Source organism: Penicillium daleae, assembly GCF_028827525.1.
Source record: "Penicillium daleae strain IBT 16125 chromosome Unknown utg000007l_segment0_segment0, whole genome shotgun sequence".
NCBI lineage: Eukaryota > Fungi > Ascomycota > Eurotiomycetes > Eurotiales > Aspergillaceae > Penicillium > Penicillium daleae.
The window spans coordinates 2,307,307-2,328,237 of record NW_026623155.1 but is presented as its reverse complement, the minus strand read 5'-3'; the positions used below and the strand labels follow the sequence as shown (position 1 = coordinate 2,328,237).

The 20,931-nt window shown below is 49.3% G+C and overlaps 8 protein-coding genes across 8 annotated transcripts; 4 read left to right on the top strand and 4 right to left on the bottom strand.

Annotated features, from left to right (window-relative positions):
• Window positions 1–599: 599 nt before the first annotated feature.
• On the top strand, window positions 600–3,533 carry N7458_008007 (beta-glucosidase; the record flags this gene model as incomplete). The annotated part of the gene is made up of 6 exons (XM_056911389.1): window positions 600–659; window positions 751–890; window positions 955–999; window positions 1,075–1,127; window positions 1,184–3,240; window positions 3,300–3,533. 6 exons carry the CDS (start codon window positions 600–602, stop codon window positions 3,531–3,533), a joined length of 2,589 nt encoding a protein of 862 aa, XP_056764215.1.
• A 444-nt stretch (window positions 3,534–3,977) lies between these two features.
• On the top strand, window positions 3,978–4,994 carry N7458_008006 (NADP-dependent oxidoreductase; the record flags this gene model as incomplete). Its single annotated transcript, XM_056911388.1, has 1 exon — window positions 3,978–4,994. One exon carries the CDS (start codon window positions 3,978–3,980, stop codon window positions 4,992–4,994), a length of 1,017 nt encoding a protein of 338 aa, XP_056764214.1.
• Window positions 4,995–5,136: 142 nt separating this feature from the next.
• N7458_008005 (P-loop containing nucleoside triphosphate hydrolase protein) lies at window positions 5,137–10,254 on the bottom strand (the record flags this gene model as incomplete). Its single annotated transcript, XM_056911387.1, has 14 exons — window positions 5,137–5,365; window positions 5,425–5,799; window positions 5,851–5,934; window positions 5,984–6,670; window positions 6,840–6,911; window positions 6,959–7,082; window positions 7,140–7,481; window positions 7,529–7,691; window positions 7,748–8,466; window positions 8,519–8,752; window positions 8,811–9,090; window positions 9,155–9,381; window positions 9,441–9,969; window positions 10,030–10,254. 14 exons carry the CDS (start codon window positions 10,252–10,254, stop codon window positions 5,137–5,139), a joined length of 4,290 nt encoding a protein of 1,429 aa, XP_056764213.1.
• Window positions 10,255–10,951: 697 nt separating this feature from the next.
• On the bottom strand, window positions 10,952–11,766 carry N7458_008004 (uncharacterized protein; the record flags this gene model as incomplete). The annotated part of the gene is made up of 2 exons (XM_056911386.1): window positions 10,952–11,432; window positions 11,495–11,766. 2 exons carry the CDS (start codon window positions 11,764–11,766, stop codon window positions 10,952–10,954), a joined length of 753 nt encoding a protein of 250 aa, XP_056764212.1.
• Window positions 11,767–12,468: 702 nt separating this feature from the next.
• N7458_008003 (Zn(II)2Cys6 transcription factor domain-containing protein) lies at window positions 12,469–13,741 on the bottom strand (the record flags this gene model as incomplete). Its single annotated transcript, XM_056911385.1, has 2 exons — window positions 12,469–13,614; window positions 13,673–13,741. The coding sequence occupies 2 exons, from the start codon at window positions 13,739–13,741 to the stop codon at window positions 12,469–12,471; spliced, it is 1,215 nt and encodes a 404-aa protein (XP_056764211.1).
• Window positions 13,742–14,304: 563 nt separating this feature from the next.
• N7458_008002 (uncharacterized protein) lies at window positions 14,305–14,777 on the top strand (the record flags this gene model as incomplete). Its single annotated transcript, XM_056911384.1, has 2 exons — window positions 14,305–14,369; window positions 14,426–14,777. The coding sequence occupies 2 exons, from the start codon at window positions 14,305–14,307 to the stop codon at window positions 14,775–14,777; spliced, it is 417 nt and encodes a 138-aa protein (XP_056764210.1).
• A 1,050-nt stretch (window positions 14,778–15,827) lies between these two features.
• On the top strand, window positions 15,828–17,399 carry N7458_008001 (uncharacterized protein; the record flags this gene model as incomplete). Its single annotated transcript, XM_056911383.1, has 1 exon — window positions 15,828–17,399. The coding sequence occupies one exon, from the start codon at window positions 15,828–15,830 to the stop codon at window positions 17,397–17,399; it is 1,572 nt and encodes a 523-aa protein (XP_056764209.1).
• A 244-nt stretch (window positions 17,400–17,643) lies between these two features.
• On the bottom strand, window positions 17,644–19,252 carry N7458_008000 (class I SAM-dependent methyltransferase; the record flags this gene model as incomplete). The annotated part of the gene is made up of 10 exons (XM_056911382.1): window positions 17,644–17,877; window positions 17,935–18,289; window positions 18,348–18,378; window positions 18,451–18,476; window positions 18,530–18,648; window positions 18,711–18,746; window positions 18,804–18,837; window positions 18,994–19,047; window positions 19,101–19,132; window positions 19,202–19,252. The coding sequence occupies 10 exons, from the start codon at window positions 19,250–19,252 to the stop codon at window positions 17,644–17,646; spliced, it is 972 nt and encodes a 323-aa protein (XP_056764208.1).
• Between the last annotated feature and the right edge of the window lie 1,679 nt (window positions 19,253–20,931).

Below are 20,931 nucleotides of genomic sequence, written 5' to 3'. Positions count from 1 at the left end.
TTAAGATCTATCACGGGCAACGAGTTGAAGGCTGGTGTTTCAACCGTCGAAAATTCCCTTGATATGTCAACAAACTAAGTTCCTCGACTCTATAGATCTTCCCCCTCACTTTCCAGCCACGACTTTAGATAATGCTGGCCTAGAAAACAAGAAGGAGAGTGATTCAATGACATCTGATCCGATGGCTAGCCTTGGTTGTTTGTTTTTATTCTGTACCTGACTTGTAATCAGACGTATCATGCACCAATACTACACTATGTTTTCCGTGCCTTCCAGCAAACTGTCGATCTTTACTCTTTCTCTGTTTCTCCACATCTCCACACTTCCTGCTTGCCTCTCCCCCGTTTAGGTACTTTCTACTGTTGTCCCTGAGATCTGATGGGGAAATTACGACACAGACCATCATCCCTGGTTCTTGGTTTTTGGAGGGTAAACATCACCTTAAATTCAAGCGTTCCCCCTCGCCATCTGCAGGTTGTGACGCTGTACTCCCCTCCATCTCTCCTTTTTTTACTTTCTGCTGCGCAGTTCAGCTCCCTCGGAGGTACATCCCGAGTCCCTGAAATTGCCCGGATAAGCTTCTTTACCCCCTAGCAATTATGAAGCTCGGGTGGCTGGAAGCCACCGTCCTCACGGCCGCTACGGTCGCCAATGCTAAAGTATGTCACACACATGAGCTTCGGAGTATATCTCGCGATAGCCGAAGGTTCGATCTTCAATTCGATAGGGGCTAATTGTACCTTGTTCCAGGATCTCGCATTCTCCCCTCCCTACTACCCATCCCCATGGGCGACTGGCGAAGGCGAGTGGGCCGAAGCCTATAGCCGGGCCGTGGAGTTCGTCTCTACCTTGACTCTGGCGGAGAAGGTGAATCTGACTACTGGTGCTGGGTATGTGATTGATGACTATGAGACTAGACGTTGAAAAGAATTGGTACTAACTGGCTTCATGTAGATGGGAGCAGGAACACTGTGTCGGTGAGACTGGTGGTATTCCCAGGTACGATGGTGATATGATTTTCAACATCTGGAGATGAGAAAGAGCAAAAGTGATTGACAGATGACGGTGAAATAGACTTGGAATGTGGGGAATGTGCATGCAAGATTCGCCTCTTGGTATTCGTGACTGTATGACGATCCTTCTCGATTATCAATATCGACACGAACTAATCAAATCTCCACAGCCGATTACAACTCGGGTTTCCCAGCGGGTGTCAATGTGGCTGCTACCTGGGACAAGAGCCTTGCCTACCAGCGGGGAGTGGCAATGGGGGAGGAGCACCGTGACAAGGGTGTTGATGTTCAGCTTGGACCGGTTGCAGGCCCCCTGGGCAGGCATCCCGACAGCGGTCGTGTCTGGGAGGGATTCGCGCCCGATCCCGTTCTGACTGGTGTGATGATGGCCCAGACCATCAAGGGTATCCAAGATGCTGGTGTCATTGCTTGCGCCAAGCACTTCATCGGCAATGAGCAGGAGCACTTCCGCCAGTCCGGCGAGGCCCAGGGATATGGATACAATGTCACCGAGAGTATCAGCTCGAACATTGATGACAAGACCATGCATGAGCTGTACCTCTGGCCCTTTGTGGACTCGGTCCGTGCGGGCGTGGGTTCCGTTATGTGCTCGTATAACCAGATCAACAACAGCTACGGTTGCTCCAACAGCTACACCCTGAACAAGCTGCTCAAGGGCGAGCTTGGCTTCCAGGGCTTTGTCATGAGCGACTGGGGTGCGCACCACAGCGGTGTTGGTGATGCCCTCGCTGGATTGGATATGTCGATGCCTGGTGATGTGATTCTGGGTAGCCCTTACTCGTTCTGGGGTACCAACTTGACCATCTCGCTGCTCAACAGCACTATCCCGGAGTGGCGTTTGGATGATATGGCCGTTCGTATCATGGCCGCCTACTACAAGGTTGGCCGTGACCGCGTTCGTACTCCTCCTAACTTCAGCTCTTGGACTCGCGATGAGTATGGCTACGAGCACTTTATTGTGAGCGAGAACTACGTGAAGCTTAATGAGCGCATCAACGTTCAGCGCGATCACGCCAATGTCATTCGCAAGATTGGCTCTGATAGCACTGTCTTGCTCAAGAACAAGGGTGGCCTGCCCCTAACTCATCAGGAGCGTCTGATTGCTGTCCTGGGAGAGGACGCTGGTTCTAACGCCTATGGCGCCAACGGATGCAGTGATAGAGGCTGTGATAACGGTACTCTGGCTATGGGCTGGGGCAGTGGAACGGCCAACTTCCCCTACCTTATTACTCCCGAGCAGGCCATCCAGAATGAGGTGCTGAACTACGGCAATGGCCAGACCAACGTCTTTGCCGTCACGGACAATGGTGCTTTGGATCAAATGGCCTCTGTTGCTTCTACCGCTAGTGTTGCCCTAGTCTTTGTCAACGCCGACTCTGGTGAGGGCTACATCAACGTTGATGGCAACATGGGTGACCGCAAGAACATGACTCTGTGGAAGAACGGCGAGGAGGTCATCAAAACCGCTACTGCTAACTGCAACAACACCATTGTGATCATGCACACCCCAAGCTCTGTTCTAGTTGGGGACTGGTACGACAATGAGAACATCACTGCCATCATCTGGGCAGGTCTTCCTGGCCAGGAGAGTGGTCGCAGCTTGGTTGATGTCCTCTACGGCCGTATCAACCCTGGTGGCAAGACTCCCTTCACCTGGGGCAAGGAGCGCAAGGACTACGGTGCCGCCATTCTGACCGAGCCCAACAACGGCGAGGGTGCTCCCCAGGATGACTTCAGCGAAGGCGTCTTCATTGACTACCGCCGCTTCGACAAGGACAACGTGGAGCCGATCTTCGAGTTTGGCTTCGGATTGAGCTACACCAAGTTCGAGTTCTCTGATCTGAAGGTCAACGCGCTGAGTGCTGACAAGTACACCGAAACCACTGGCAAGACCAAGCATGCTGCCGTCCTCGGTAAGGTGGGCAAGGTCTCGGATAACCTCTTCCCCAGCGGCATCAACCGTGTGCGCCAGTACCTTTACCCCTGGCTGAACTCAACCAACCTCAAGGAGTCCTCCGGCGACCCTCACTATGGCATGGCTGCGAAGGACTACATTCCTGATGGCGCTACCAGCGGCACCCCCCAGAAACTCCTGCCTGCCAGTGGCCCCTCGGGTGGCAACGCGGGTCTGTTTGAGGATCTCGTTCAGGTCACTGCCACTATCACCAACACTGGCTCAGTCGTTGGTGACGAGGTTCCCCAGCTTGTGAGTATATTCGGAACTTGTAACCAAAAAGAAGCATCTATGCTAACCTTCGTCTCTAGTATGTCTCCCTTGGCGGCGAGGATGATCCCGTCAGAGTGCTCCGTGCCTTTGACCGTGTTACCATCGCCCCCGGCCAGCAGGTCCAGTGGACTACGACCCTGACCCGCCGTGACCTGTCCAACTGGGATGTGGCTTCGCAGAACTGGGTCATCACCAGCGCCCAGAAGAAGGTGTACGTTGGCAACTCGTCGCGCAAGCTGCCCCTCTCGGCCGACTTGCCTACCGTGCAGTAATTGGATTACGCAGGTACAATATTGGTTTGGATACCCACTTGTGTCAACAGTGGAGACTTTCTTTCGTGGTTGGGAATTCTTGGGGATTTCCACCTGCCTTGCGGTCCTTGGATGGCTGCTCATATTGCATTCTGCACATAGCTTATATTGGCATACCGTTGCCTAATAACGAGATTCCGAATCGACATATTGTTGTTCTGTAAGCCTTGTGTTGAAATGTTTTTTGGTTGTTGACAAAGAGTAGCGTAAGCAGAATTGTCAGGGTCTCTGCCGGGCGGATCGAGCCGTGATGGTGTGATCGATCATTGACCCAATTGGTCTTCCCCACAGTCCACACTCACGTTACTATATAAAAGATATCAAACACATCAACCTCAGAATCTGTAACATCCCTATACCAACCCTACATTATCAATCCACAAACCATTCACCTCATCAATCAAAATGCAAGCAGTCCGCCTCCACCCGGCCGCTCCCCCCTCCCCATCCTACTCCCCCTCCAATCCCGCCCCCTCAACAGCCCTGCACCTCGACCAGATCCCCATTCCACATCCCACAAAACCAGGCCAACTCCTCATCCGCATAAAAGCAACAACCATCATCCGCGACATGCTCACATGGCCTGAAACCTACACCCACCCCTACACCACCCTCGGCAACGACTTTGCCGGAACAGTCGTCGAGGTGTTTCCCGGCGGGGAGTCCGCGTTAAAGGTCGGCGATGAGGTGTTTGGTATGGTCCATGCGGATCGACCGTCGACTTGGGCTGAGTATGCGATTGTCTTGGAGAGCGAAGTTGCGGTGAAGCCGAGGACGTTGGAGTGGGAGGGGGCTGCGGCGTTGCCGCTTAGTGGGATGACGGCGTTCGAAGCGTTGTTTGAGCAGGCTGGCCTTTCATTACCCGATTGGGGGCCTGTCTCTGGGGTTAGTGATGTTAAGAGACAGGGAGAGGTGTTGATTACTGGTGCTGCTGGAGCTGTGGGGATCTATCTGGTGCAGTTGGCTGCTAGTGCTGGATTGCGGGTCGTTGCGGCGAGTAGCTCGAATGCTCGCAATGACGAGTTTTTGCGGGAACTCGGGGCTCATGAGGCTGTTGAGTATTCCGGGCTTGAGGGGGTGAAAGACCGGTTTGATATCATTATTGATACTGTGGGTGGGGAGACGCTGGCTCGCTGCTGGGGATATGTTAAAGAAGATGGGTCGCTTATTTCCGTGGACTCGAGCAGCTTTAACTTTGTGAAGGAACATCGCAAGCAAGGGATTGCTAGAGATGGGGTCAAGGCCTTGTTCTTTATTATTGAAGGGAGCAGTCGAGCTTTGCGTGTTCTGGCGGAGTTGGTGGATCGGGGGTTGTTGAAGTCGTTTGTAGCCGAGACATATCCCATTGAACGGGTGCAGGAGGCTTATGACCATGCGAATGGCAGGTATACTGGCAGGGGAAAGGTTATTCTTACTTTGTGACTGTTGAGTACATCATGAACAAAGTAAGATATGATACGAAATTTATAAAACGGATCACGAAATGAACGAAAAAATAACCGAAATAACACCTGCTGAAAGGAAAACAATGAGACCAATCTATCCATTTTCACTCGCTATTGTGTCACTCTGGCCGACGCCGAAACGTATCGAACATGGCTTTAAACGCAGATCCCTCCCGTGACAAAAGCGCCTTGGGCGTATCAAACTCGACAATCCGGCCGTGATCCATAAATGCAATTTTGTCGTAGTCTAGAATGGTGTCTAACTTGTGCGCAATGGCAATGATGGTTTGGTGTTGGAAGTGTGTGCGAATGACGTTCTGCATAAGGGCGTCGGTCTCAGAGTCCACACTGTGGATCGTCAGTTAACGGATAGATCAATTGACGAGTGTTACTTAGCAATATCTTACCTGCTAGTGGCCTCATCCATGATAAGAATACTGCTGGGCTTGCAGAGAGCCCGTGCCAAGCAGAAAAGCTGCTGCTGGCCGTGTGAAAGAATGTCCTCGGACATGTCTGCGTCTAATCCTCCCTTGGATTCAAGATATGACCATAGGTTCACCGCTTGGAGTGCTTCAATAATGGTTTCACCTGAAGCAGTTCCTTCAGGGTTGGCATTAAGTCGGATGGTTCCATGGAGGAAGAAAGCCTGCTGTGGAATTGTGTTGAGGCGGGAGCGCACATGCGAGCGAGATACTCGAGATATGTCTACTCCGTCGATGTGTATCGAGCCGTGCTTGAGATCGAGAAGTCGCAGGATTGTTGAAATAAGCGACGATTTACCGCTGCAATATTGTCAGATTAATCCCAGAGGTGATTTCTGTAGGGAAACGAACCTGCCAGTTCTACCGCAAAGGGCAACCTTTTCGCCAGCGAGGATGGTAAGATCAATATCTTGGAGAACTGGCTCTGACGATGACCTGCAAAGTGTTAGAAAATCATCCCAGATCTCATCACTGCGGGACATACTCATAGGAAGCTGACACGCGAGAAATCTGAACATCGCCCTTCTCTGGCCAAAAGGTTGGTACAACCTCAATCTCAGTATCGAGATCCTCAGTCTTAGCGTGTTGCACATATGAGCGGATCCGAGAAACAGCCCCTATGGAAGTCTCAAGATCGATCCACTGGGTAACCAGGACTTGCAGAGTCCCGCTGAAGCCGACGATATTGAACAGCGCAATACCAAGCAGATTCAACGAGGAGCTTCCTCTCATGGAAAGTGCAATTGCAACCACAACAACGGAAATACCCGCAATAACCAGATCAAGCACAACACTCAGCCAGCGCTGAATGCAGTAAAGCGTGTAAAATGGTCTCTGAGAAGCCTCAAGAGCAACCATCTCTTGGTGTTGATAATGTTCGGACCATCCATAGGCTCGAATGCTCGGTAACCCGCTCATTGCTTCCAGGAATTGGGAGAAAAGAGGCGCTTTGGATTCGATATCTAACAAACGGATCTGTCGAGACGTGCGGACGTAGTATGTCCCCACGTAGTAAACTACAAGGACAACAAATGGAATCACGGCTGTCGTGACGTATGATGAGCCGACGAAAACCAAAAAGCCTTCAACGAAAAAGCCGAGAACTGCGTATATCGTCAATTCAAATGCTTCAGGAAGCTCTTCGTCGATCAATTCCAAGTCTTGGCTGAATCTGTGTAGCGAATCGTGTTAGAAATACTCATAGAAGAGCAAGAGAAGTAATGCTGGATTACCTGTTAGTTGTGGCTCCTATATCAGTCGATGTGACAAATGATGTGGTTGCGCTGTGCAGGAATGGTGAGTCAACGAAGAAGTATCGTAATTTTAATGTAGAAAAATACCTCATGGTTGTTCCTAGGAGAATCTCATGGAAACGACGGGCGGTCTTGGGTATAATGAGCATGCCAAAGACCCTGACGAAAGTTAGATTCGACTCTGACAGGTATCAGATCCAACATACCAATTTGCAAGAAATGCGGAAAACAGTGTGAGGAAACCCAGGGCGCCATAGACACCCAGCCAGTATTCGATATTCTCGTTTGGCCTTTTCTCGTTGGCAACAGTCCACCACTGTAGCCAAATTTCTGGAAGAAACATGGTCAGTGACAGTGAGATTCCTCAGAATGCAGATGTCCACTTACGCGGGAATATTAGCCCAAAGATAAACAAACAGGCACACGCGAAGAACAACATCAAAAGAGGCCATCCGATGTTTTGGAAGTAATAAAGATACACTGCCAAGTCACTCGTTCTGCGGCTAGTACTGTCGATGTTGTCATCCTTTTCTAGATTAAGCCCTTGCAAGGTCTCATCATCAATGACCAAGTTGGGCTCTCTGGTAGTCACAACCGTGGTGGCTTTGCTGGCAAGCATACCGACGTAGCCGTGACCGGCTACAAGAGCCTCGTACGAGCCTTGCTCAATTAGACGCCCCTCTTCGTTCAAAGAGATGACAAAGTCGGCATAAGCAAGATGGTGGGCTACTAGGTATTAGAAACATGTAAGAACACCAAAGAGTCAAGATTCAAACCTGAGTTTGTCGCCAGAACGACCGTTTGCCCAGTCTTCTTGATAAGACCTCCCGACGAGAAAACTACCTCTAGGATTGCTCTCTCGGTTTCTCGATCAAGGCCCGTCAGTACATCGTCAAGCAAAAGCACAGGCTCTCTAGAGTAGAGCGCTCGCGCCAATGCCTAGATTTAGAGTAAGCCAAAAGTCTGGTTCTGCCCCAAGTGTGTTGAAAGCTTACCACCCGCATTTGCTGACCACCACTCAATCGAGACCCACGAACGCCGACCTTGGTCTGATCTCCAGATGGAAGTTGCTGAAGGTCCATCTGCAAGGAGCATGCCTGAATGATGGTATCATACCATTTTTGATCCCACGGAGATGCCCCCACGACATTCTGTCGGATTGTCCCAAAGGTAATCCACGGTGACTGGCTGCAATAAGCTGCATTCTTGAAGGTGGTGGAAATAGTTCCCGAGGCTTCTGGAACCTCTCCAAGTAATGCTTTCAGTAATGTTGACTTTCCACAGCCGACTGGGCCGACAATCATGGTGATGAGCCCCGTTGTGATTGCAAAGTTTAGCTTCTTAAGTACCGGCTCGTTATCGACCGACCATGCCGCAGACAAATCCCTTGCAACGGCACAAGATAATCCATAGTCATCTTGCCATTCAACAGGTTCAACATCAATCAATCTGGAACTTTCGGCAGCGTGAGTCGTGCGACAGTCAATACGTTCAGTATCGAGGAGGTGCTTTTGAATCCTTTGGAAGCAATTCACGACTGCCATGAGATCTTCCGATCCGTCGACGAAGCCAATCATCGGCTGATCAAGGAGGAAGAAGAGGGTTAACGCTGAGAATGCCATGCTGTTTGTCAAAGTGCCTGAATCCTGTGATCGAGCTATGATGATATAAACACCAAAGCCAAATACGGGGGCAAGTGCCGAAGAGGCATAAGCTATGTCACTGGATTAGGAAATATTTTGTACGAATTCTGAAGATATACTGACAGAATGTGATGATGAGAACGGTGTATAAGCGGAAGGCAAATGATGCTCTGATTTCTTGTGTACGTAGCTGCCGAATGTAGTTTGCAATGACCTTCGTAAGGCCTGTCATTTTGATACTTTTCATGACCCCAAGCACTTTGGAGGTCACTGCAACACGCTCCTCTACAGCTTCAAGCCATGTGCCTTGAGCATCACCAGATGCGACCGCCAGTGGGATTCCAATGATGAGACAGACTGGTTCCGAATATTAGCACAGATATTTGTTGTTAGGCACGTAGGAGCCGATACGTACTGACGACCACCAGCGTAGATGCGATAGTTGCAAGCTTGAGGAGCCGGGCCAACAACCACAGGGCGAGAGCAACTTCTATGAAATTGGAGTATGTTTCGGGAATCTGTCTGATGCCGCTGCCAATACGCTCAATATCTGTACTCATCAATGTAACTGCACTCGCATCAGTCACCGCGGAGGAGCTCATGCGCAGAGTCTTGTTGAAGATGAGGGTAACCAAGCTTCCCCTGACCATTGTGACCAGACGGCAGGTTTTATGCTGGTACACGGTAAATGATACCTATGATGCTTGTAGTGAGTAATCCAAGTGTCATTATAGAATCTGGGGCAATAGAGCCACATACTGCAAGGCCGATATAGACTATCGCGTATGCTGCAATAAGGCCACCGGCGTAGTTTGTGGAATTCACATGCTCAGGTTCCGTCATAAAAGCTAGCACTCGCTCAACTAGAAACGGTTGTGCGAAACTGAAACCAGTGAATGCGATTCGCGGCAAAACACCTTCCATGATCTCCCACTTGTAGTGCCAGGCCAAGGTCCAAAGCAATGCGTTAGGTCGATACTTGTCGGCTAGAAATTGACGTCAGACTTGAGATAATAAAGGGTGTATATGTGTGAATGAAAATCACCTTTAGTCCAAGCCTCGATCAGGTCTTCCGGGGTTGAAGCTGCCTTGAGGGCATCATCAAGCACCGGAAGGCTATCCACTGTAAGAGTAGTCTTGGAACCTTCCCAAAGCAACCCGTTCAGCCACCAGAAGAGAGCTCGATTGAAAGTGTTAGCTGTTGACTCCAGCGAGGTTCCTTCGAAAGCCTTTTTCAACAATGATCGTTTTTCTTTAGACTCAAGCACAAGAATGACCAGCTTGCCAACCCAGCCGACGGTAAACAAAATTGTGATTGGGCGGTTGTTGGGCATGAAGTAAAGTGTCCGAAGTCGAGTGATGTCAAATAGTAGCGTAGACCCTACAAAAATGCAGATGATTGTCGATGGGCGCAAAGATCGAAGATGCTCCAGGTGAGACAGGTGAAGTAAAAAGATAGAGGCGGTCATGCTTGCAACAGCGGTTGGAATTGTCGCTCTTGTAGTGGGAATCGAGGGCTTGCTCCAAAGAATTAAGAGAACTAATTGAAGGGATATTTGTATGGCCAACGCCGTCTAATTCGAGAATAAGTCAGAGCTGTGTCCGCATCATGAACAGGTCAATGTAGGCCCAACCTCCTTAGCCGCGTACAGCCATGATCGATTGACTTTGTCTGGGGAGCAACGAAGGCTCCAGACACGTAGTACACCCGACAGAAGTAGTAAAGATAGAGGAAGGAGAGTCAAGATCGTCTCTTCAAAAAGCAGAGTAAAGTCAAACCCATGATGGCACGACGCGTTGACGAATGGACCAAACACGTCCTCATCGGCCACAGAGCATGGTAGAGGGGCGTCAATCATGACGGGTTATGATGAAATCTAGTTGATGGCGGGCAGAAGGGTATTCTGGGGAAGGCGATGTATAAGTATCAAATATCCAGGGTTCCTCACAAACACCAGTTCGATCGTGATTGCTGATGCCTTGGAGAAGTGGGTCCGGTCCCCAGGGCCGATGCGACTAAGCGTCGGTCTCCCGCGGCGATCATTCCAGCCTTGGGAGGCCGCACTTGGAGCCCGACCGTAACCTTCTTGGTAAGGTTGGCCCTAAAAGTCAAGTTGCACCTTAGTAGAGCCTCGCCATCTGCCTTCTTCTTTTTCCAGAAGACTCTATTCAAAAATTTGAAAAGACCCACGGTACATTGTTCGAGCATATCGAGAGAAGAGAGGTGCTATTCACGAACTCATTCAGTCTTTCTGATCATAAATTCCAAATGGGGTAAGCTGTATGTGGTTCAGGCCACCCACTCTGCACAAAATGTGAGCAATGATCACTCAAAGGCAGGGAAATCCACAATGACTGCGTCTTTTGAGAGTGCAACGAGACTGGCAAGGTATGCCAGGCTTACTGAAGATACAATTTATAGTTTATCATTAATGAGCAACAGGCTTGGGTGGAGCTTCTGGGTAAAACTTGACACGATCACGCTAATTGAAGATCGCCAACGCCCTGATGAATGAAGATGGAGTAAAAGAAAGTCGGGAATAGGACTGGCTGGCCTCATACAGCAGAGTAAGCAATATTGTAAGTTGGCTGTGACCCTTTCTGCACACGGTCGCGAGCCAAATTTCGAGTAATAAGGCCGGCTGAAAGATAGCTGATCATGACTAGAAATTCCGGAACTGTGCCGAAGATAATCTTCACTGCTAGGCTCCCCCCAGACGCATTTTGATATTTGAAAGCAATGACGATCGCATAGAGAACACGCGCACCGATCAGAGGCATGGCAATCTCCACAGCCAAGAGAAGTCTCTTCTCGTCACTCACGCGGCGGTGATGGGCATTAGCCCTGGCCGAGATTATCACCAGGCCAACAACAATCAGCCAGCCCGTGGCAAAGATGATGAGTCCGATTTCTAATAAATGAGGGTTCTTGCCACTGGCAGCAGCAAGACCAATTCCTCCCGCGATGACCATATGGGGGATAAGGAGGCCAAATGGGCCGAGAAACGCATGAAGCGCGGATTGAATCGAGTGATTTCTTTGTGGAAATTAGCATGCGAGATTGGCCGTGGGCCGATATATACTAAAATTGAGACTTACGCTTCATGAAGAATTCCGAGCGCTGCCAACAGAAGCGGCGAAAGACCAATCCCGCTGATAATCGAAGCGGATGTACTGGGTTTGCCGGTTGTTAAGAGTGCGTGGTAGGCCATGCCATTTCCTACCAGACGTAGGCCACACATTGCGAAGACATATAGCCATCCAATGACTCCATGCTTGCCGTGTGTAATGAAGCAGTATATGGCAGGAATTGAAGCAATGGAGTAAAATGCCAGCTGAGCTAGCTCAAGCCCCTCAGTTGAGGTTGCCATGAAGAAGCGCCGTCTCAAGTATGAGCCGCTGGTTTACTTGAAGCACCAGATATCGTGAATCGTTGAGAAGTGTGGAAGATATTGTAACCTGAGACCTGAGTTGAACTGAAGACGTGAAAGATCCGAGCTTCTTATAGACTCGTTAGCAGGGAAGCGTGGATGTCATATTTCTAATTATTGCTGTGGCCATGCATCCACCCGATGATAACTGCCCTGGGGCTGTAAACTCGAAGCCGAAACCGAGGATCGGCACAGCGACAAGTCTCAAAGCTCAGCTCAACCTTCTATCTTAAGTGCAGTCGATTGGCTGAGAAGCCATTAGTAGATCTTGTCAGCCAGGGGTCTCTAACTAGAGTTGGGGGACAAGCCGAAACCGAGATTTAGCGTTCCCGGTGGGGCTCTGCATAGAGGCCATCCTTCAATCTCACTTGAAGGCAGATTTTACTGGATTGTAACCCCTGAAATTCCAGAAATCAAACACAGATTAAATCAGGAAGGAGAAGGCATTGCTTGGTGTTGATTCGTAACCTGTGGTGGCCAGATGTCGCTGATTGTGGATTTGAGCGCTCATGAACGCCCGCGAGCATACAAGCACGTCCGTAAACCAAGGGAATAATTGAAAGTCTCGTTCTCCTGCAATAATTAGGCAGTGCTTCATCTTATGATATATATACAATTAATTTATTATTGTTCGTGGATATGTTAGACCAGCTCATCAATCACGCTTCGCATTGTCAAAGGAGATGAAGCCTCGCTCGCAGGATTATCCTTTGACACAAGACTGAGAGGCCAAGCCAAAGCCCACTTCCAATCAGCTGGCATGATACTGTCAATACCTCTCACCTCCTGTTCAGGAATCCCACGCAGCCACCAGATATTTTCCACGCTTTTACCCAGAGCAAACAGGTGTGCTAGGATTGCCAGAGCGCGCGGCCGTTTCTCACCGACATAGTCAAGGAATAACTTAGGAACAACTGGTGGAAAGCCGTTGAAGATTTTACGGATGACATATTCCGGTTGCCGATCTTGGACAGCAAAGTACAAGCGCTCAAGGTACGTGATGGTTCCGTAATAAGCATTGTCAACAGAGTCCGTCATCTCTTCCTGGCGATATTCCAGAAGATAGTGAAAGGGCTTGGCAGGACTCTCGTCAGAGTTGGTTGGGTCTCGATGCCAAATTGTGGGTTGTGCAACAAGCAGTGGGCATAAGCGCGAATTTGACGCCATTAATTGGTGATAAACAGTTTTTATAACGGTACGAATGCCACGTGCCATTGATAGCCATAGAATCGGGGGCTCATAGGGCTGAGGAGTGCCCTCCGACCGCAGGAATAAGGTGTATAGAGATATTAAAATAGCGTTCAGACAGACTGATTCGCTTGTATTGCCGTCAAGTTTTGCCGTCACGGGCCGATGCCCTTTGAGGGCAGAATCAATGTACCCATGATATATGGGCCGTAATGAGGGCGCTTCGCCAGGGAGCAGTGTTGTGCGATGCGCTGCCCCAAGGGCGAGTAAAGTGTGAAGAAGCGGCTCATACTCGAATGCCAATTGAGGCACCGAGACGCTCCACATTTCACGAACGGAGGATAACTGAGCGGAGCTCATTGTGTCCGCAGTTGCGGTGATCCAGTGGTGCATGAGGCGTAGCTCGAGGACCCGCCTACTGCCGAGCTCTGGGGAAGGCAGACTTGGTCGAGGGCTCTCATCATTCCTTTGACAAACAAGCGCGTTTGTTGATTTGGGTTTTGGCTGACTGGGGTCGTAGATCCGGGTAACCAGAGAAGGATATTCGCACGATACACTGTGGCGAGTGCAATGGCTGCATTTGGGTCGCTTTTCATCGCACTAGTTGAAGATGAGCATCCATATCCAGAGGGTTGATGTCAAGAGTGTCTTATCTCACCTTGACCTTCCTTGTTTTACATCGAAGGCAGCCAGTTGTGGACTTGCGATAGCTCAGCCGAGGTGGCATCCTTTGTGCAAATTATTCGTCTGAGCTCGGTCTGGGCTCGACGGAAGTTTCCTGGATGCAAATTATTCGATATCGCACCGACAGAGATCAGCTCGGTTTCGGGAAAATTGCTGTCTGAACTTCATCGATGATCAAACAGGCGCAATATTCGAGGCGTCAGCACCGCAGTGTTTTTAAGGAGGCGCAAGGCTGTGGCCCCCACATCGGCCTTTCTGTCGCGTTCGGGTTGTTGCACGATTTCGGGTAAAGCGCGAAACTACCTGGCGATTTGATTGGGTCATAGCAAGCCCCAGCCCCATTGTGGCACTCGATTTATGCTTAGCAAGTGGAGCCCCAAATCAGTGAAGAGTCTAAGCCTCGCCAATTTGACGAAGGAGCCACTTGAATCCATGTATACAGAATCTCATCCGTTCAATAGGCATCAACAGATGAGCACTGCCATATGTCACTGAATTATTGTATATAAATACAGCTTTCCTACTCCAAATGGCACCCGATATCCAGCTCGTCGATTTTTACAGTCTCCGCACAAACAACCTCATTCTTTCCCAAACCACACCATCATGGGCCTCATCAAGACCGGATTGGCTCTAGCTGGAGGCTATGGCCTTATCAAGGCTGCATCAAAGTAAGTTTTCTAGAGATCGACTTGCTGGACCGACCGTGCTGACAAAGTATCCCAAGAGCCGTCAATGACTATGAAGATAAAAAGCAAAGACGCTCAACTCAAATCCAACAGCAATACTACGCCGGTCATGAGCCACAGATGGGCAATATGCAAGGGAGCCAGATGTGCCATCAAAACTCTCAACCTCAATGGCCCTCATCGAGCGGTTCGCAGTCTCCCCAAGGAAATTACACTGGCAACCATTTCCCCCATCAGATGAATCCTCGCAGGATTCAAGACGATTCAAAGAGCCATGACAACTTCGTCAATCAGTCTCCTCCTCCATATCATCAGGGTCACGCAGCTGAGAGGGAGGGTGGTGCTCAACCTGGATCGGCCCAAGAATACTATTCTGGAAAGAAATTTTGAACGCGTCCGGCGATGAATGGGCGGATACTTGAAATGGTTCTCCCATTGTACATTCCGTGGATTTGAAACATTGATATCTGGATTAGAGGGAAGGAGTTACAGAGAGTGGCATTTTATGATTATGTTTGGGCTTTCATTTCACCTTCCTTGTCATGATTTACGAATTTTGAAACACATAGATAGGAAATCTTCATAGGCCTCACCCCAGGTACAAGGCTTTTTTTTAAAGAAAAAGAAAGGCCCGCTCATGGCGAGAACTCACTTTGAGTGTATCCAAGTGGCTCACAGCGCCTTTCAACATGATTGTGATCTAGAATATCACCTTAGTATATGTACAGTAGTCTCATGGTGTGGTGCCAAGTCTTGTGAATGGTGGTGGCGGGACCTTGGGGGCCAAGGTCCATTAGCCAATGGAGACTTTCCCATCAACAGCTCGGCGAGGCAGAACGAGCCAATTTGCGTTCGCATTAAGCGCCCGAGTGTCGGATCATTCTGTCCAGGCCAGCAATTATTGCATAGGTCCGGATAGGAGATAACTCAAAGACTATATGTGTTGACAAAAGTAATTGTTCCGTTCTGAGACAGTAATGTTTCCAGAATGATTTCATGAGACAGATCTGATCGATAACTTGTTAGAGATGATCTTCCGAGTCTCGTAGCAACCCCGCCTTCTTTGATAAAAATAGCGACTTTGGGGGAGATTGGCAACCAGTAAAGGATGATGGCTTCGGTCGAGTTTATACGAAGGAGCCAATTATGCCAAGTTGAGTGGGGTTCTTGGGAGTTTTGGCCCCAAACACTGTCAATGTCAGGAGAAAGGGGAGGTGGATGCCTGCGCCAGGAAACGAAAGATCCTGCGATCGACATCGGCATCGTTGCTGCTCGCAAAGCAAGCCCGAAGCATCGCCGCCCCGAGAGGTGCGGCTGCCAATGAGCCATGCTAATCGCCCCACTCAAGGAGGCCAGCGAAGCAGGCAAGCAAATCATATACGAATTAAGATGTAGACCAAGGCGTTTTCCTGGCGTTTTGTCATGGCTTGTAACAGGAAGATGCTTAACTATAAGTCACGCCTCTCATCCACAGGCTCCGGCTTTGAAGCGAACTACCGTGTGACCCCAAGCTTTCTACCTCGACACGTCCTCGTCAAAACCTATATCGCTGCCGTCAAGTATCGAGGCCCCAATATGGGTTCAACAGGCGTGCTGAACCGACCGGGGGAGTTCTGGGAACAATCCACAGCCAAATGGCAACAATCTACCACTAAATGGCAGCAGTCAACGACGGAAGCATTGCGTCGGTCTGCCAGCGCATGGCACGAATCCAAGGATCGATGCCATCAAACCACCATGGAAGCCTGGCACAAGTCAGCAGACTCATGGAATCACTCCAAGCATATGTGCCGCCAGTCAACTGCAGGCATGTTGGCTCGGTCGGCAAACAGAATCTACCAGTCAACAGACCGATTACAACACATGAATCTTCTTGAGCATCACGCCGATCAGATGCAGCCCGCGACCGAGCAGAGTCCGAAACCAGGTGACTTAGCTACAGAAAATATTTCTCAGACCTCAACATCACCACAAGCTGTGCAATCAGCAGAAACTAGATCCTTGCCGGAGGCCTCGAAGTCGTCGAAACCCGAGAGATCAACACCGTCACCTCCATCGCAATCCTATCCCGTGTCCTCTATATCCTCCCCCTCTACCCAATCTCCACAATCCCCATCTGAGACCGGTACCGATTCAACAGCATCTTCCTCTCTGTCGGTCGATCTGTCAATAAAAAGGCGGCGTCCGGATGAGCAGATTCGGGGGTTGCTCAAATTTACCGATCACGTTTCCTCGCAAGTCCACAAGGCCAAGCGGCTTAGGGATTCAAAGTCAAGTCAACTAGGCGAAATTGAACATAATTGGATCAATTCGACCATTGTCGATGCAGATGACTCGGCCCGGGAACTGGCCGATCTTCTTGAGTTATGCCGGTTGGATATGGCGAAGCGCAAGGGGAAAGGCAAGATTAGTTCGGCAAACCGGAAGCAGTGGAAGCTTCAGAGCCGAGGGCGCGCCGAGGAAAAGCAATCTCGCTTGGTTCGATATCAAAGCCGATTGGATCGAGTACTGAATCATCTCGAGAACCTCAAAATGCGTCAGGAAACTTCGGTTCAGGAACTGGCGAGAGAGAGCGCTGCCGAACTCTCAGTCGCGGAGACAATAGCAAAGTCTGCTGTAGAGCTGTCAAACGATACGTTACACGATTCAGTTGCAGAGCTGCCAAGTTCCGTGTCACCGAAACCGAAAAATTCTGTAGCGGAACTTCCATCGTCATCCGGTACAATAATGCGAAAGCCTGTGCCGATCCTTGCAGAGCTACCCGGAGATTCTGGGGTATGCATACAACCCACGCATACCGCAAGGAATATACCCAAAATCATCGTTACGAACACCCCAGATGAATCATTCTTTACCCTGGTGGGAAGTCCAGATACACCCAACGGAACCCATGAAAGTAGGGAATTGAACGAACTTCTGTCCTGGAAAGAGACACGAAATAGCATTCGCTTGCAGCAATCAGAGGCACTCTCAAAGATTGTGTCCGATATGGATAGCTCGAGGTCAAAATGAGGAATCCCTTGGATGGCTAATTGAACTTTCTTCGGGATAACATGAGATCGAATTGTCGTATCAGCGTGGAGTTCGGGTTAGAAATAGAGATATCAGCTTTTGTTATTTCTGAATCTTGGCCACTGGATCATCAGTCCAATGAATGTTCTTTCATCGTTAGAGCTATGGCCCTTCGATTCGGAGAATGTGTAAATCTTCGTTGCTGTGAATTAATTTATCTTACGTTTCGGATCCTCAAGAAAGGTCACTCTGGCTTTTGCCCGTATACTATATGAACCTTTGAATACAAATGGTTCGACAGATCTTTTAATTCATGGCGGACCCCTGCCAAAAGAGCCTCAATCCGCACTCGATCCCACCCTAGCATGCGTGTGAATAGCGCATAACTATAAGGGGGCATCGCTTCCAACATGTTGAGTTGATGATATCGTCCCAGCTCCTTCAGCTTGGGATCCTTAGGCCACGGACTTTGTGGCAGCTACATCAACATCAAGGTTAGTACGGGTATGATTGTGGGAGGATCCAAAGTCATTACCTTGAATGTTCTTTCTTCCACATTAACGAAGCCTGCCTTTTCCATTTTCTCCTTCCAGGTAAAGACGGATGTCATGTCCTTTCCAAACATCTTTGACCCTGCGTGTAAATGCGCCACGCTCTCAAGTAAATTCGTTGCTTTGAGATGAGTGTCGTCATCGGAATATGTGTTGACTTCAATCGTGGACATCTCCAGCCATCCGGTTGGATTCAAATATTGATATGATTGTTGGAACAATGTGTCGTGATCGCGGATGGCGCCTTCTAGCTCGCGTCCATGGATGAAATCGAATGGCTGGCTGTATGACCATCGTTGTTCGAAGTCGTCAATTTCAAAGCGACAGTTTGGAGGTACCCTAAACTTTTTCATCAGTATCTATGGATATATGAGCACAAAGAGCTATGAATAGGTACCATGATGGTTGAATGGAACTAAAATCGATTCCTGCATGGCATTAGTCAATAGCTCTCCATTTCAGCAAAAGCGTTTCCAAAATAGAGGAATATGGTCTCGTACCAATTACCTCTGTTTCCGGATGTTCGCTATGGTAGGTTAGCAGAGGATAGTTGAGCTATTCGCGATTGATGGATCTTACTCTGCAAAATCAATGGCCCATATCCCAGTACCTGTACCAAGATCTAATACCCTCCTAGGGCTTTTTACAGGAGCAACATGAAGCTCTCCCTTGAGGAGCATCAGATAAATGTGGTGGCTCTGTCATCGGCACTTGGGTTAATTTTGATAGAGGCAGATCGACAAGGCTGGTAAGCACTAACCAGATCAAGACGATCTTGTTCTTGTTCATCGTTGGGCTAGGGTCAGGAATTAGATCAAATTGATCAGCCGAAGATCGACCGAGATTGACCTACTAGGACATATTCGCCTTCATGGTAGGAGTGGTATCTGCGACCGTTCTAGATACTGCTAAGCAAGAGGTACCGATCGTGGTATCTGTTGTATGGTAATTACCTCATACCTGCGTTGTCAGCGACGTTTGATAGAAGCAGAAGCATGCATTTTACTCTTCTTTCTATCTTTCTCTTGTTCTGGAAGACATACTGATAATTTAGAGCAGTGGATGTGATACTGGTGGTATGACTGGCGTCACCTAACCTTATCGGAAAGTTAGCGCAGATAGACGCAGATGCTTGCCACCCTCCACTTACGACTCGGGGTATGTTGAATCGACATCCGAGAACTATGCGCGAAAGGAATTAGAACTGCAATGATGGCCCATCCAACGGACACATCCCCGAGCGGCACTAACATCAGGCTCGATGGCGTCCGAGTCCGAGCCATGTTGCATGTCGTGGTGCATCCCACGCAGGTTGATAAACGCGAGGCTTTCCGGCGGACAACTGCTCAGGATTCAACGATAGGGGAGGGACCAAAGGGTGTAAGAAAACTGGAGGACTGCCTCAACAGCCACACCAACTGGAGTCTTATGACCTCTCCAGCTTCACGACAGCCAGTTAGTGTTCCAGAGTGTCGGGTCCCGCGCTATTCAGCTTTTATTGCACTATCCACCGGTTAGCGCTTCTAGATCCTTTTTCAACGAGAGTGTACCGTCCCGACAGTCTGGTTCGGGCTTTCAAAGTCTCTCACGGGCATTAATGAACAAGCAAGGAAGGAGTCCACCGCTAGAGGCATCGAAATGCTCCGCAGTGATTAGCCCAGCTGTGTGTGCCGATCCCCAGGGCCAGGAAAGGGACCATTTTTTAGCCAATCCCCGACCGTGGTGGGGCACTTGCAACCGGTTGAGAGGCTGCGATATCCGTGCGGTTTTGGGTGGGCAGTAAGGCACGGATACAACGACTCGACTGGCGCCACAGGCGAATGCGACGCTCATCTCTTTCCCCGTCCATACAGTACATAAAGCAGGTTGGATCTTTGTGTTGAAAATGGTTACCCCAGCGCCTCAGCGGCGTAGAGTTAAGGTGATCTAGGGCGCCAGGCTCTTCTCATCGGTGTTGGTATGGCGCTTTTTAACGGCTATCTAGCATCCAAAGCCATGTTCAACATCCACAGGCCCAACGGAGAATTATTGGGCAGGCCCCAATTACGGTGTGGAGTTGGCCACGGAATTGGTATGCAAAGGCGAGCCCAGCAGTCTGGGTGGTTGCCACTCAAAGCGGAGATGAAGTACCCAGATATATAGTTATGGGCCCGCTCTTCTCGTTGAGCGAGGCTGGAAAATACTGTACTCCCATCTCGGATCGCCGGAGAAAAGATACACGTGCTATGGTTAAGCCCTACTGTAGATTTCTCCGTAGACAAGGAAGAAATTTTAACACAACATTTTAGAAGTGATCCATGCTCTGAAAGGTCTGACGGTATACAGTGTCACGTGTTATGGGCTGGGATCAATTAGGCATGTCTTGTCTTGAGCTTAATCTGTTTTACTTCGAATTGTGTTCAGTCAGCCGGAGTGCATGCCTATCTCGATTCAATCGTCAAAGACGGCTTTCCAAGAAAACAAGATTCATGTACTTGCCAAAAGTAGGACGGAAGAAATTGATCATAAAGAAGCTCCAGATAGATGTTCTAGAATGCATCAGCCCTCAACGTATCAACGCTGTTGACTTAAGCCACGCCAGCGCAAAGTTAACGGCACTGTACGCATATCGAAGACATCCTCTGTACATAGTTAGCCTGGATTTTTTTATGGGTAATATAGTTCCACTGATTAGAGTCCAGATACCTAGTTATGCCTGTCTATTAGTATGCTAGCATAATTCACACTAAAAATAGTGCTAACCGTTCTTCAAACTCGAGAAGCCAAGTTAGGTGTGCTGCCTGATTCCAGAGGCATCAACTGTTGAGTGCCTCGGCAGGCGAAGCGGATGTGAGACAGAAGCTGGGCAGGTCAGCACTGAGATCCTGACTAAGCGCTCAACTTGACTCTTAACTAACTAACTCACTAAGGTTAGGTGGTAAGAGTTCAGTAACTACTGACCCGGACTCTGAGCTGATGTCATCCATCCGTCCACCTGGGCA